This window comes from Cibotium barometz, chromosome 16, assembly GCF_041138505.1.
Source record: "Cibotium barometz isolate CiBa-2024 chromosome 16, ASM4113850v1, whole genome shotgun sequence".
NCBI classification, from domain to species: domain Eukaryota; kingdom Viridiplantae; phylum Streptophyta; class Polypodiopsida; order Cyatheales; family Cibotiaceae; genus Cibotium; species Cibotium barometz.
In genome coordinates this window covers 57,015,254-57,029,908 of record NC_141061.1, presented here as the reverse complement: position 1 = coordinate 57,029,908, position 14,655 = coordinate 57,015,254, and the positions used below count along the sequence as shown (strand labels likewise).

The window sequence follows — 14,655 nt, the reverse complement described above, 5'->3', positions numbered from 1 at the left end:
GGGTCCCCTCCCACACAATTACATGGACACAATTGCTTCGGCCATTGAGGCCGAGGCCATCATGTCATATGAGGGTGGGGGACTAGCCCTATAGGTCTCTCACTTTCATATTTTTGCAATGCCAGTCCCAACTCGATTCACTTGTCACTGGACTCCGGGTTCTAGCTAGAGATGGAAGATTTGTAGCTACAGCAAAGCCATCGAGGGCACTCTCACCACGCCAACAATGTCCATATGGAGCATCTAGCTTAATATCATTCATACCCTCCATGGACAATGGGGAAAGCTTCAAGGTCACTCTAACAACATGCAAAAGGATCTGGCGTCACCATCCCTTTCTCATTAACGATGATGGTGAGCACACTTGGTAGTATAGACTACATGTGTGGTTGTTTCCCCTCCCCCCCATCGTATGAGATAGTCTTCTTCTCCTAGAGCAGCCAATTGCAGGAGAAGAGCATCCTCCCGCGTTTTGTGTTGCTTAACTCTTGCTTCCCCATGTGGAGCCGAGTTCGTACTTCGCCATTATGGCTATTTTCCTTGGTAACTAATAGAAGAATCACCTTTTTTTGGGGGGGGAGAGAGAGAGAGGAGAGAGAGAGAGACTTTTGTTGTAGGTGTTGCCATATGCCCAATCACTAAATGGCCTTTAAGGGGTGGGAGAGCCAATTTACCACCCATCTATGTGCCAAAACAATGATCTCATTTATTAACTTTACTTGAACCAAACTCCTTGCTGGCAACACCACCCATGAGCAAGGATTGTCGTCCTAATTTCTAATATTCAAAAGGTCTTTTAATAGTTGGGAACAAACTTCTCACCTATGTACAATCCAAAACAATGCTTTCATTTCTTCACTTTATTTATGACTAAGCAATAAGGGTAGTTATTATCTCTTCTAGTTTATACACAATCAAAGCTTTTACAGTGCTAGCTTTCACTTGACAAAGTGACATGAAGACCCTCTTTGTTGAAAGAGGAGGTTTTGTTCTAATAGCCTGTTAAGGAAGTGGGGACTAATTCCTCACCCTTTTACGTGCAACCATTAAGCTCTCATTTCTTCTCTTTGTTTATACCAAACTTCTTGCTAACAACAATTGGAACCATTTTTTGACATGTCGTTACACGAAAAGTGGGCAAACTCAGCAGAATGGTGCTTCCTTGATAATGTTTCACGTGTGTGGACAAACTGAATTAAAATTTCCAAGAGATAACATGATACAAAGTTCTCTCCATAAAAGACATATCTATGTTATAAATCACATGTACAGATCTTAAACTTGGAAACAACAATTTACAAAATCGAGTGTATAAAGGAGAGCAAACCGGTTTTACTATCCAGGAGCATACACCCATCCAACAAAAAACTTTACTACCCAGTTCTTATCTCGATCTTCCGATCAAGTCAGAAACGGTTGATATCCCCTGTGCATATGCAAGCATATGTATGTGTTACATGTATACTTATATGTATACGCTCGTGCATACATACATACACGTGCATCACGCCTATATGTATGTGTTAATATACATTACATGCATTACCACCACCTAAATATATGTCTACGCCTATCTATGTCTATGTGCATGTATGAATGTATGTATGTTCAGATAGATAGAGGGGGATGAAAAGATTACTTTAATGTAATCGTCAAGTGAGCCAGCAGCATATATTTTCCAGCTACATCCACATGGTTTAATTACCCTGCATGTCCACGTACATACTTTATCAACCTGCATTGGCAGAAGTATTGGTACAATCCCCAGCTGTGTTTTCCATAGCATATGTGGGCAAAAATAAATCTTCCCATCAATAGAGAAGGCTTGACACTCTTAGATACAATGTTGACTCTCCTTCAACTTTGGAGACACAGCACCTTAACCATTTGTATCAATTTCCACCATGTGCTGCCTCTCCGAATTCAGAATCTCAGGAGAGTGTTCAGGAAACATGAGACTAGAATGGCATTGTCAAGCCATGTGGATCACAGCAGGTGGGCCAAAACCCGTCAACAATCAACTTTGTGTTGTCAAAGCCCATTGAAAATAAAAGCAAGCTTGAAGCCTCATAGACTTTGGCTGCCTGCCACCCTTTCATTGTTGTCCAAGCTGTTAGAGCTCTTCATCTTCTGCTCTTGTGATGATCTACCCAAGGAGTTCCTCCTTGTTTCTGATAAGCTTGCACATCTAGTCTCCAGCAAAAGATTTTGGTAGTCTTTTCGAATGTTCCAAAGAACCTCTGCAACTTTCTTCATGCAAGGCCTATCTTGCTTTGTCGGAGCTGCACATTGAAAGGCAAGCTCTGAGATTCTTTCTACCACCATACAGGAGGCGTATGATTTTTCTAGTCTTGGATCAAGAATCTCAATGACCTTTCCATCAAGGAACTTCCTAAATGCCTGAAAACAACCATAATCACGAAAGGTTCTCTCTCTCTCTCTCTCTCTCTCTCTCTCTCTCTCCAACTGCGGTCACCACGTAAGTTTGCACATAGAAACATATTGAGAGTTGCACTCAAAAGGAAGCACACGGAGCTCCAGATATGCATATGGTATGCAACACAAAAGAGGTGGAGAGGAAGGACTGTCCTATACTCTATAAGCACACTAAGAGATTCGAGGACCCTGTCATTGCCAATCCAGACAGAGGTTCATTTTTCTACACAACATTGCATATGAGCACAAAAGGTGTGTGGCTCTCTACTTGCAAACGCTTTTGGAGAATAGAATGCAACCCTTGCAAAAGTGAGATGCATGCAGGAAGACACCACCCAAACACTCCTTACTTCTTTAGTTCTTGTGGGAAGGCAATGCAAAGGGCAGTAGGTAGACCACAAGACCACTCAACACTTGGGTTGAGGCCCACCCCCAAAGAACTTCTCCACAAGCAACTCTGACACTTGAAATATCTCGCATACCATTTTCAGAACCACTTACGGATTGATGGCTGAAAAACTACGGTGCAAAGAGTGGTTTGACAACCAACTCAAAGACAAATGCATGAAGGAAGGTGACATGGTACTCATGTACAGTTCCAAGAACAACAAGCACAACTCAAGTACCAAGGCCTAGGTGCTACCAGGTCACAAATATTGCTCCTCAAGGTGTAATGAAGATAGAGACCTTGGATGGAGATGAGATGGAAGGATACTTCAATGGTAGCAAACTGAAATGCTACTATGGATCTCTCATCCAAGACATGCTCTATCAAATCCATAAGAAAAAGAATGAGAAAAGGCAGAATAACGAAACACGCAAGGCATGTCTTGAGACGATTGCCTGGCAAAAAACAAGAGGCCGTATGGTACTCATAGCCTACCTTCATGGTGCCGCTAATACAGAGCAATGATGAAATCTGCTCGTCTCGAGCTGTAGATTCCTCAGAAAGACCACATAGCTGTGTGGTTAGCTTGGTTGACAATGGAGCTATTCACAACTTCTTGTCTTGGGAGACGACCACTCAGTAGACCACCCACCCCTAATTCCTTCAATAGCTACCCTCACCACAATAAACAATTGCCAATCTATCACTGTTGCTTGTTTTAAATCTGATTTTTTCATTGGAACTAAGCCTATGTATTGCAAGTTTTACGTGACACCAGCAAGCACAATGGAAGAAAGAATTATCCTCGGAAGGTAATGGATTACGGCAAAAATTAGTTAGCGAAAGAGATCCACATTAATCTCCCTGATAGAATCGTTGCCGTACCTTTGGTAGACAAGGGCACCCCAAACCTTTCAACATCCAAAGCCGAGTCTTCCAAATACTTGCCATCAACTCAGGTAACTCCTCAAACTCAACACTCCTCTTGCCTCACCTCGTCGACATGCCTTTCAAACCAATAAGGTGATCCCAAAGCTCACCAACAGAGATGAGGTCTCCCTCCGAAGGATCAACCTCAACAACCCCTCAGGGAGGTCTCCAAGCAAGGGTGGATACCCAAGAGCACTCTGGCTAGCCAAGGAGTCTATGATGCCCAAGAAAAAATTGGCAGCCACCATTTAACCAGAAGCTTGTCCACAAGCATAAGTACACCGAGTGGGAGCGCCAAGTAATAAAGCTTTACCCACAACCCCAAATCCTGCTAGACCCCCACAAAGTTGTTAGTAGCTCAAGGCTACTATGAAGGGAACCCTTTTGTTTGGGTCTCAAAAACCAAGCCGTCAATGCCACAACCTCCAAGCTCAAGAAAGTTAAGCAGCAGCCCCGAACCAGACTTCTATCCAAGCATCCAACACGCCGTTGGATCTTGAGACAGCTACTAGAAGCTCTAGGCTCCTTTGAAATAAACCCCAAAATATAGTTCCTGAGGTCAAAGAATCCCTCACCACAATCCTCCACAAGTTACAACCAAGCCAAAGATTCCATCAAGTCCAAACCAAAGATGGATCAGAGACCAAGTTGTGTCTCCAATGCCACCCCAAAAGAAAGTTGGAATGGAGAGCAATCGCTACCGCCTCCACTCAAAAGCCAATACCACACCCCCGAAGAATTCGGAAGATCCCCAAGCACTTCCGATCCCCCTAGCACCATGCTTCAAGAGGCAATACCGAGTCCATGTATGGTACCTTACCCATCTCCCCTTTCCATCGAGAGCCACCCTCGGTGCGAAAACCCGAAGAGAGCAACATATGAACTCCCTTGGCACCACTGCCAAGCAACCTCAAGGCTCAAAGGGATCACCAAGGTCTCACACCTCCCTCGTGCCCCACGTCACGACACCAACTCGCTAGATGGAAGGCCAAGGCTCAATCAAGCGCACAGCGAAGTCGGCAACAGTGGCATCCAACCTTTTGTCACAAATGAGCGAGCGGCTTTCCAGTATCACCCATTAACCTCACCATTCAACCTCTCCAGGTGTAGAATGATAATTGCCAGATTGGGAGAAAGAGTGAAAAATATACACCTCCATGCTTACTTTGAGATCGTGAAGTAAATCTACAAGCTATGCAGATCTATAACAAGTTGCCCAAAACCAAGGATAAAGAATAATCGCAAGGATACAACACTTCAACATTGAGGAAGGGTGCGTGTGGCAAGGAAGCACAGGTACACTACTAGCAATACCATGACAAACCCAAATAGTCTCTTTTTCCAAACCCGCACTTGCGCACACTCTTAGAACCTAGGGGTTCTACTCTATCCAAGTAGTCAATGCACACGGAAGCTAGAAAAATTTGCAAGTTCTATAGGCTCTAATACAAATTGTACAACACTTGTGCTTATGTGCTAGGGTTTTTAGAGATAGAAAAGTGTGGTGGAATCACACCTACAACACACACAAGAGTTCTAAACTATTGACCTTTACTATATACAAGAAAAGAGTGTTACAACTTTACATCAAATACAAAAGATGTTTGAGAAATGAAGATGTCAAATCTCAACGCATTGAGGATCTCTTGGCCAGCCCATGCTCTAAGAGAAACGCTATGTAGAAAGATTAGTGCTAAGAAATGTAATATCATTCACACCCTTCGTGGTCAGTGGGGGTAGCTTCAAGGCGGCTTAGACCGCATGAGGAAGTGTCCGGAGGCCTTCCTCAAGATCTGGCGGCACGGTCCCTTCCTTACAGATAGTGGTGGCGAGCCGTTTGGCATCACAGATTGCCTGTGTGGTCAACCCAACCCCCCCCCCCCCCAACCCCGCATTGTTTGAGATAGCCTTCTCCTCCTAGAGCGGCCAACTGAAGGAAAAGTGCATCCCGTTTGTTCATCTTGACTGGCATTTCCCCTTTGGGGATGGATTTGAACTTAGCCATTTTGATTGTTTTCTTGGTACTTAATAGAAGGATCTTTTTCCCATTAAAAAAAAGCTTGAGTCTCCCATGCATCCGGCTTAACCGAATTCAAACTACAATTAACATTTGATGAAAGGGGATCAAGAACACACTGATACACCTCATAATCTGAATTTCCAATCATATTATGAAGTTCTACTGAATTTACAAAAGTAGAGGGTGGGACCGCAAAATCACTCTGCAGACAAATAGGGAGACTCTCCATAACAAAGGAGAATGTATGACCCTTCCAATCGACATGAACATTCATGGTTGTAAAACCATTCCTTTCCTAGAATAAAATCAACCCTATCTAGATCCATAATCAAGAAATCTAAGGCTTTTGTATAATCTTGGATGGAGATTGTAACTATTTGGCCCTCCTAGCTCTTTTCACATGATGGAACACATGCCGCGACACTAGACGTGTTGATGAAAGCATGGGAACATGGTCTATTATATTGGCACAAGAAAAAGCACTAGTTTTGGTCAAAAATAAAAAAAGTCAAATTGAGTTGACCACAAGCCAAGGGCACCATTGAAAAGAGGAGACTGAGCCGGATCAAAAAGCTAAAAGCCACTTTTCCAAAAAGCAACTCTAGGGACAAAAAGCAAGGCCCTGAAGCTAGAAAAGCAATAATCAAGAACTTTGGCAAAAGATAAGTAATATTTTATGATTATTAAAATACAAAGCAAAGCAAAAAGTATAGCTTTTGGCAAAAAGCAAGGCCCTCCCCAAGTATGAAAGAAGGTAGAGCCCTCTTGTTTGGGTATCAAGTTTTTGGAGAACAAGGAGATCATCACCATCATCTTCCTCCACTCGCCTCTACCGGATAGCGGTCTGCGCCAGCTCCTATTGCCGCTAGTGCCACTGTTGATCAGCTCTGCGTGCGCCACCCCGTTTAGCTGCCTGCGCCGCCCAGCTCCTCTACCCAACCAACTTTGCATGTAGCACTGCCAATGCCACCAGCAGTAGCGCCAACTTCAACCGCTAGTGCCGCCCTCAGCCGCCACCAGCGTTGCTCGTGCCTTCTCCAGGTTTCCAGCAAAAGATTTACAAACAGGTCCATATATCCGTCATCTGGGATAAGACTTCCACCGCCATTTTGGTGTTCACTTTTTTGAGGAGCTTTTCTGAGGTTTTACTACAATTTGGGCATTGAGTATACTTCTAGACGTCATTGAGACTTGGGATTTGATTCAAATTTTGGATATTGATACTAGCCCGGTGAGATATTCTTGTGGGTCATCCGTTTTCTCTCTATCTTATCTCTCTTTATTTATATCTCTTGGATACGTGGTAGAATCTGTCATGGCACGCCCCGCTGGGCTTACAGTGGTATCAGAGCAAGGATTTCTCTTGAGGAAATCTTTCTTGGGGTGACAAGCAATGTCAAGAGCAGAGGGAGACCAAGGACCTAATGAAGGGAACAACTATGAGGCCAATATAGGACTTCAAGATGGGAACCAAGGCCGACAATCTATTTCTCATGAAACCACGGCCATGACATCGACAAAGTACCAAGATTTTCAGCAGTTCAGACAGTTTCTCCAAAACGAAGAATTCCTTGCTTGGAAAGCCAAGAAGGAACATGACCATAGAAGGACTCGGATGTTTGAATACTTCATCAAGGATCAAGCCACCGAAGCCGAAGCAATAGAAGCTGCCAAAGCTTGTCTTCGGGCCAAAGGAGTCACCATTGCATAAGGATCTAGAGCTACTCGGTCTATTTCTCGTGGAGGAAACAAGGAAGCTATCCCTAGGCGTACTTTCTCAAATGCAGCTTCTTCGAGACAGGTAAAGGAAAGAAAGGCAAAGGATCCTACATCAACCTGCAAGATGGACTTCAAGCCGAGAGAGAAGAGCGTCAAGTTTGATGTTTTTTATGGAAGACGGGACACCCAAAAAGCTCTATCTTTTGTCGAACAGTTTGATGCCGTTTGTGGAGGGGACAACTACTCCAAAAAGTCAAAGCTTCGAATGCTTCGTATGCATTTTGGGGCCAATACCATTGCCTATTCAACGAGGGATTTGGGCCACTCTCCAAGGTGATGGATTACGAGGATCAACATTGCCTAGGCCTATCTCTGTTGGAGATGCGTCACCACAGAGAGATTAGTCAAGGCACATAGACTAGAACAGGACACGTCACAAAGCTCACAGTCTTTGCCCAAACAACCCCCAAGGTGACCAGATGTCATACCCCTGAGCAGGAGACCCGCCAACACCTTACCCAAAACACCCATCAGTGAGGGTTCACCATTAAGAGAGACTGAGAGCATGCCAGATCCGACGGGCCCAATGTCTAGGCCCACCCAGGTTGCAGACCCTCGGCACAGAAACTCCAAATACGGGACATACTTGAGCAGTCCCCCCCCCCCCCCTTCCTTTCTCCCCCCTCGTGGATGTGTCTCACCTCATAGATGTAGATGTGGATGGTGGCATGGACACACCAGATACATGCCCCTAGGCCCAAAGCCTTGGGGCTTTACCTAGGCAACATTATTTTGCCTTTTTCATCTTTCTCATAGACCTTATGGTCTTTTGAATACGTTTAATATGACTTTCTTTCTTTTCTTAAGCGTATACATCACTCTTTTCAGTAAATTAGAGTTTCTTCAAATATTCAGGATCCAAATACCCAACAGTTCCTTCAACACATGAGTCTCTCCCATCTCTAGAGGGCATCTCTCTCTCTCTCTCTTTTTTCGTAAAAGTAAGAATGTAATATTATGCCCAGGTAATGTACACAGGCCTCATGGCCAACAGCTGGGCTAGAACACAAACAAACTCAGAAAAAGAGGGAGGGGAGACAAAAATAGTAGACAGTCACCAATGAGGTGATAGCTCAAGTGGTGAAGGTGTTTGCCTAGGACCAAGAGGTTCTGGGTTCAAAACCCCCCTTGGTGCTTCCTCAGCGGCATCGCCTACAGGTGGATAAATAAGTGCCTACAGGCGGCTGTCTACGGATGGTGAAATTTGGTAACTATGGGAAGTTCTTGGGCCAAAGGCCAATTGAAAAAAAAAAAGAATAGCAGACGGTCCAGACAATTGATACATTTTCTCGAGAGCAGTGACAATGGCGCCGGGAAAAAACCCTCTATCAACTATGCACGCAATGGAACTATGCGGACGATTTGAATCCAAGAAGCGGCCAACTCTCTGCCTATCACCTGCACAGAAGCCATGGCCAAAAGCTGCCACAAAAGCAAGCCCCAAATTCGTCCAATATGGCCCTGTATACCCGACTGGCCATCAAAGATGAATGCATTTCGGGTGAGCCATATGTGCCACAAGTCAATCCACCTAAAGAAATGAAACAAATCCACAAGTGTAGCCTCCACTATTGCACCCGGAAGATTGCCGAAAACCCAATCCTTGACCGAAACATGTGTGTGCAATGGACCACCAAGCTCGGGAAACAAAATCCCAAACACGTTTAGCAACCAGGTAATGCATAAATAAATGGCGGCTATTCTTTGGGCAAGTGGTGAAGAATACACGAAGGTCTGCTCTGCAAGCTTCCTCCTGCACAATTGATCCCCTATAGGCAAACCTGCCACCAACACCAGCCAAACAAATTGAAAAGGGATCTTGGAACGCCAAGCACCCATCAATGTATGCTTCCACCACCAGCGTCTTCGACCTACCCACCAGACTATGTTGGCTTTTTCAGTAACCCTCCTCTTATCCTCAACCAATAAATGGTAGACTTGGTTAGCAGACACTAGCATAAGATCCCCAGGCTTTTTAAGCATCCATCAGCCCATGGTGTAGCAGCCTTGAAGGCCAAAATATTCCCAAACGAATCTAATTTCTCCTTAATCACACTCCACAGTAAACTATAATACTAGGGAACCCTGAAATGCTGACGAATCCGACGAAAAGAGAAAACCGCCTCGGTATCAATGCATTAGCCACCAGCACCAAGCGCAACCTAGCCATACGATTCAACTGCTTACGGAAATCATCCCTCCTTGGCCAAGTCACAACCCATGTGGTAACAGAAGGCTCTCTGCAAGGAGTTTGCATGAAGCCTATTCTGTGGTGGATTCCAATGAGTATGCGATAAGACATCTTGCCAAGAGATCAGCAAATGTGAAAGCAACTCAGAAGCAGGCACCCTGACCATCTGTGCCCCATTCAAAATCTCCCACCATGATGCAACAATTCTTGTCTTACCCTGAATCCTGATGAATACCCACTTCTGCAATAATTTTGCGGGCCATATTGTATCCAAGGATGGCGTACGCATGGATCCAAGCAAAATATAAGCTATTCACGATTGGCTAGAGTTGAAGTCGGTTCACCAAGTTAGAAGCTTTCTTGGATTATGTGCATATTATAGGAGGTTCATCAAACACTTCTCTGAGATTGCCTCACCTTTGCATGATCTCACTAAGAAGAAAGCTGTCTTTATGTGGAATGATGTAGAGAAGGAAGCTTTCCATAAGGTGAAAGCTTGTATCATATCAGGACCGGTATTGATGATTCCGGATTTACATGAACCCTTCTCAGTTGAGTGTGATGCATGTGGGGACAACATTGGAGCTGTTTTGAATCAAGAAGGACAAGCCATAGCTTTTGAGAGCAGGCGTCTTCAACATGCAAAGCTCCACTTACAGGTTTATGAAAAACAGCTATTGGCAGTGATTCATGCCCTTACTGTATGCATTATCTTCTTGGGGCTGAATTTGTTGTCAAAACGGATGACCAGAGTTTGCTATACTTTTTGACGAAAACTAAATTATCAGAGAAGCATATAAGATGGGCAAATTTCCTCTCTATGTTTCATTTTCAGATTTTCCATACACTTGGTAAAAAGAATGTAGTGATAGATGCTCTTTCTAGAAGGCCACAGATACATGCTGTCACTGTTGCCTATCATCAGGATCTTTCCAATATGTGAAATTCGTATGATGCAAATGATTTTCAGCTTGTATGGGCTGATTTACAACAGGGCATTTCAGCCCTGAACTACTACATACGGGATGGATATTTGATGATGCAAAATCGCTTATGTGTGCATAAGGATTTACGGGTTAAGGTGATGGATGAATGCCATGCACCACCGTATGCAAGGCATAGAGGAATTCTTGCGACTACACAGACTTTGGAGAGGTACTTTTTCTAGCCAAACATGCGCAAAGACATAGATGTTTATGTGCGCGAATGTATGGTTTGTCAAAAGGTGAAGTTTGACATGCATAAGGCATTTGGCTTGCTTCAACCGTTGCCTATTCCGGATCAACCATGGAACTCCATATCCATGGATTTGCCAAAAACGCAATAGGGGAATGAAGCCATATAGACCATAGTTGACAGGTTTAGCAAGCAAGCTCATTTCATTCTTGTGCGAAAGAATATTAAGCCTAAGCACATGGTGCGAATATTCTTGGCCCAAATTTTCAAGCATCATGGTATGCCTAAGACTATTGTGGGAGATCGGGATCCAGTTTGTTTTGGCGGCCTTTATTTGATAATATGGGCACAAAGCTGAATTTTTCATCAGCTTATCATCCCCAGATGGATGGCAGAGTGAAATTGCAAATTCAGCTGTACTTGATTTGCTCAAATGCTATGTGGATGAGCAAAAATCAGATTGGGAGAAGTACTTGCCTCTTGTGGAGTTTGCTTATAACAATACAGTGCACATCTCGACTGGGAAAGCACCCTTTGAGATTGTTTATGGCAAGGTGGTGCTTCCACCTATCCTTCGAACGAACGATGAAATCGCTACGGCTAAGTATGTTAGAGATCTGGATACAGCTTTCTCACAGGTATGGACAACCATACAACGAACTCAAGAAAAACATAAGAAAGCTGCAGATAAACATTGCAGACAAGTGGATTTCAAAGAGGGTGATTGGGTGCTTCTCAAGTTTGAGAAGGCACACCTTCGAAAATAACCTGGCAAGAAAAGCAAGTGTCTAAAGTTGTCTCCCAAGTACTATGGGCCATTCCAGGTATTGGCACGGATTCATGAGGTGGCTTTCAAGCTTACTTTGCCTAAACATTGGCGCATACATAATGCTTTTCATATTAGTCTCCTCAAGAAATATGTGGGTCTTGAGCCGCTTGAGCCAGTTATTGAAGACCATCTTGAAATTGGTGAGCTTGAAGAAGTGCTTCAACCGGAACATATTGTGTTTCATAAGTAACGGAAAGCTATTGGTGGTAGGCTTATCTGCAGGTTCCTTGTGAAGTTTAAGAACTACCCCGCTTTGGATGCGAAATGGGTAGATGAAGACTACTTCAAGGATTATTCGGATCTTCTACAGGTTTATTTAGCCACATTGCAGTTGCAGACAACTGATGAGAAGCTGGGGAGATGTCATATTTTTGACTATACACATGTGGAGGAACACCATGAAAGGGTAGGTATAGACCTTGGTGTGTGTTCCAAGCATGGTTTAGTACATGTGGAAGGACTCCATGGAAGGATTGAGATCTTGGTGTGAGCTCCTGGCATGATTGGTTACATGTGGAAGGGCTCCATGGAAGGATTGATATACTGGTATGAGTTCCTGGCATGACTCAATACATGTGGAAGGGCTTCATGAAAGGGTGGATACCTTGGTGAGAGCTCCTGGCATGCTCATGAAGTCTCATGGAAGGGTGGATACCTTGGTGAGCATTCTTTATACCTGTATGGGCGATGCCCGAGAAGAGTTTGGTACAAGATGAATAAGTTCAGAGATGGAATCCAGAATATAATACATAAAGCATTTGTGTGTGTTTTGACATGCATGAATGACTTGTCTTGACTGCCTGGACAATGCCTGGTATTTCTGCTTGTGAGTGTCCATGGGCTCCGAGGATGCCGGGAAACCCTATGGACGCGTGTGTGCACACCTATTTGGGACTAAGGCGGTAGTCTTATGTGTTTTGCAGGTGATAAGTGACCCCAAACTCAATTTACAACTTATATTTTATTATACTAAGGTTTATGAGTGCAGGTGTTCACATACACTTAAATTTGGGTGGACAAATTATAAAGTGTTCATATACACTTAAGTTTGGGAGGACAATTTTAAAAGTGTTCACATCAAAAGGACCAAATTTTAATAAAACTTGACCATTACTCAAAGTGGGCAGCCCTTCTAGCCAAAAAAGCTCCATGAGTTGCTATTCTGGGGAGTAAGGGCCAAAATCAGCTCGGCCCCTCTTTCCAACTGTTTTTGGTGGTGGAACATCCTGGGCTTGAGACAGTTGTGAGTGGAGCATGCAAAAGAACTTGGGAGAGCTGGTCAACTATGGACAAGACTGCTATATAGCTGGTTGCTTGCCTCCATGGCTGCTACAAGAAAAAGCAATTCTTCTCTCTCCCTTGAAGCAAGCGACCACTTTTGGCCTCTGTACAAGGCTGGTCGACCACTTTTGGCCTCTGTACAAGGCTGGTCGACTGTTGTACATCTTTTGGCCTCTGTACAAGGCTGGTCGACTGTTGTACATCAGATTTCTAGGCTGAGTTTTCATGCTCCGAAGGCTCAGGATTCAAGACAAACAACAGGGCACCCGTATCATCTCTTTGGGTGACCTGTACAACATGTTTGTGGGCTGAAAACAGTGCTTTTCAGACCAATTCAGCAACGTTCTTCACGACAGATTTGAAGGCAAACAGTCTCTAAACCTATGAGAAGCCTGTGCCTCTAAGGGTGGAACCTTCGAGTGGCCAGAGCCAAGGTTTTCATGGCTGGTTATTCGGGACAGCACTACTAATAGAGGGTGTGATCACGTACTAGAGTGTGGCTATGCTTAAGGAACTCTTGAAGGCTCGAGTTTGAGGACTCAAGCAATTGTTTGATTTGTTTTTATCGTATTCTGGATGTATCTGGTGCCAGTTTGAAGAGTGTTTAATCTCTGGCATCCGTTCTCTTGTCTTGGAACACTGTGTTGGTAATAAAGATACCTCAAGGCGGAGGGGCGGGGGGAAGGGGGGGGGGTGTACAAGACTGGTCGACTGTTGTACATCAGGTTTCTAGGCTGAGTTTTCATGCTCCGAAGGCTCAGGATTCAAGGCAAACAACAGGGCACCCGTATCATCTCTTTGGGTGACGTGTACAACATGTTTGTGGGCTGCAAACAGTGCTGTTCAAACCAATTCAGCAACGTTCTTTGTGACATATTTGAAGGCAAACAGTCTCTAAACCTATGAGAAGCCTGTGGCTCTAAGGGTGGAACCTTCGGGTGGCCAGAGCCAAGGTTTTCATGGCTGGTTATTCGGGACAGCACTACTGCTAGAGGGTGTGATCACGTACTAGAGTGTGGCTGTGCCCGAGGAACTCTTGGAAGCTCAAGTTTGAGGACTCAGGCAATTGTTTGATTTGTTTTTATCGTATTCTGGATGTATTTGGTGCCAGTTTGAAGAGTGTTTACTCTCTGGCATCCGTTCTCTTGTCCTGGAACACTCTGTTGGTAATAAAGATACCTCAAGGGGGGGGAGGGGGGGCAGGCTGGCCCAACTTCAGCCCCTAGTGCTGCGTTTTTGTGCAGGTTTTCATATTGTTGTTTCAATGGTATCAAAGTATGATGATGATGTTGTCAAATGCTATGATGTTATGTATGGGATAAGGTTTTCTGTGAACACGCTTCCGTATTTGTGACGCCCCATACTTTCCTTCCTAGATAAGATGGCTAAAGATGGCCAAATTGTGGGTCTGCATCTGCCGAGTGGTCAACAGTTGGTGGGTCAGGCCCTTGCGGATGACTCTTTCAGATTCTTAAGGGCTGACAAAAGGAATGTTGCTTGCGCTGTAAAGACTTGGGATCTGTTCACTTACGCTTCGGATTTGTGCATTAACATTGAGAAGTCCGCCTTGCTTGGTTGCACAGAATCGGATTTGGCTGCCTTGGGATGGCAAGGAAGACTGGTCC

At 44.3% G+C, this 14,655-nt stretch overlaps 1 protein-coding gene across 1 annotated transcript in view; it reads right to left on the bottom strand.

The window, feature by feature from the left end:
• Window positions 1–1,619: 1,619 nt before the first annotated feature.
• Window positions 1,620–14,655, bottom strand: part of LOC147630770 (calmodulin-binding receptor-like cytoplasmic kinase 2) — a 44,701-nt gene continuing 31,665 nt past the window's right edge. The window contains exon 8 of the mRNA XM_086810751.1: window positions 1,620–2,400. Within this exon, the coding sequence (XP_086666877.1) occupies window positions 2,068–2,400 (333 nt within the window). The 3' untranslated portion in view covers window positions 1,620–2,067. The remainder of the gene's footprint in view (window positions 2,401–14,655) is intronic.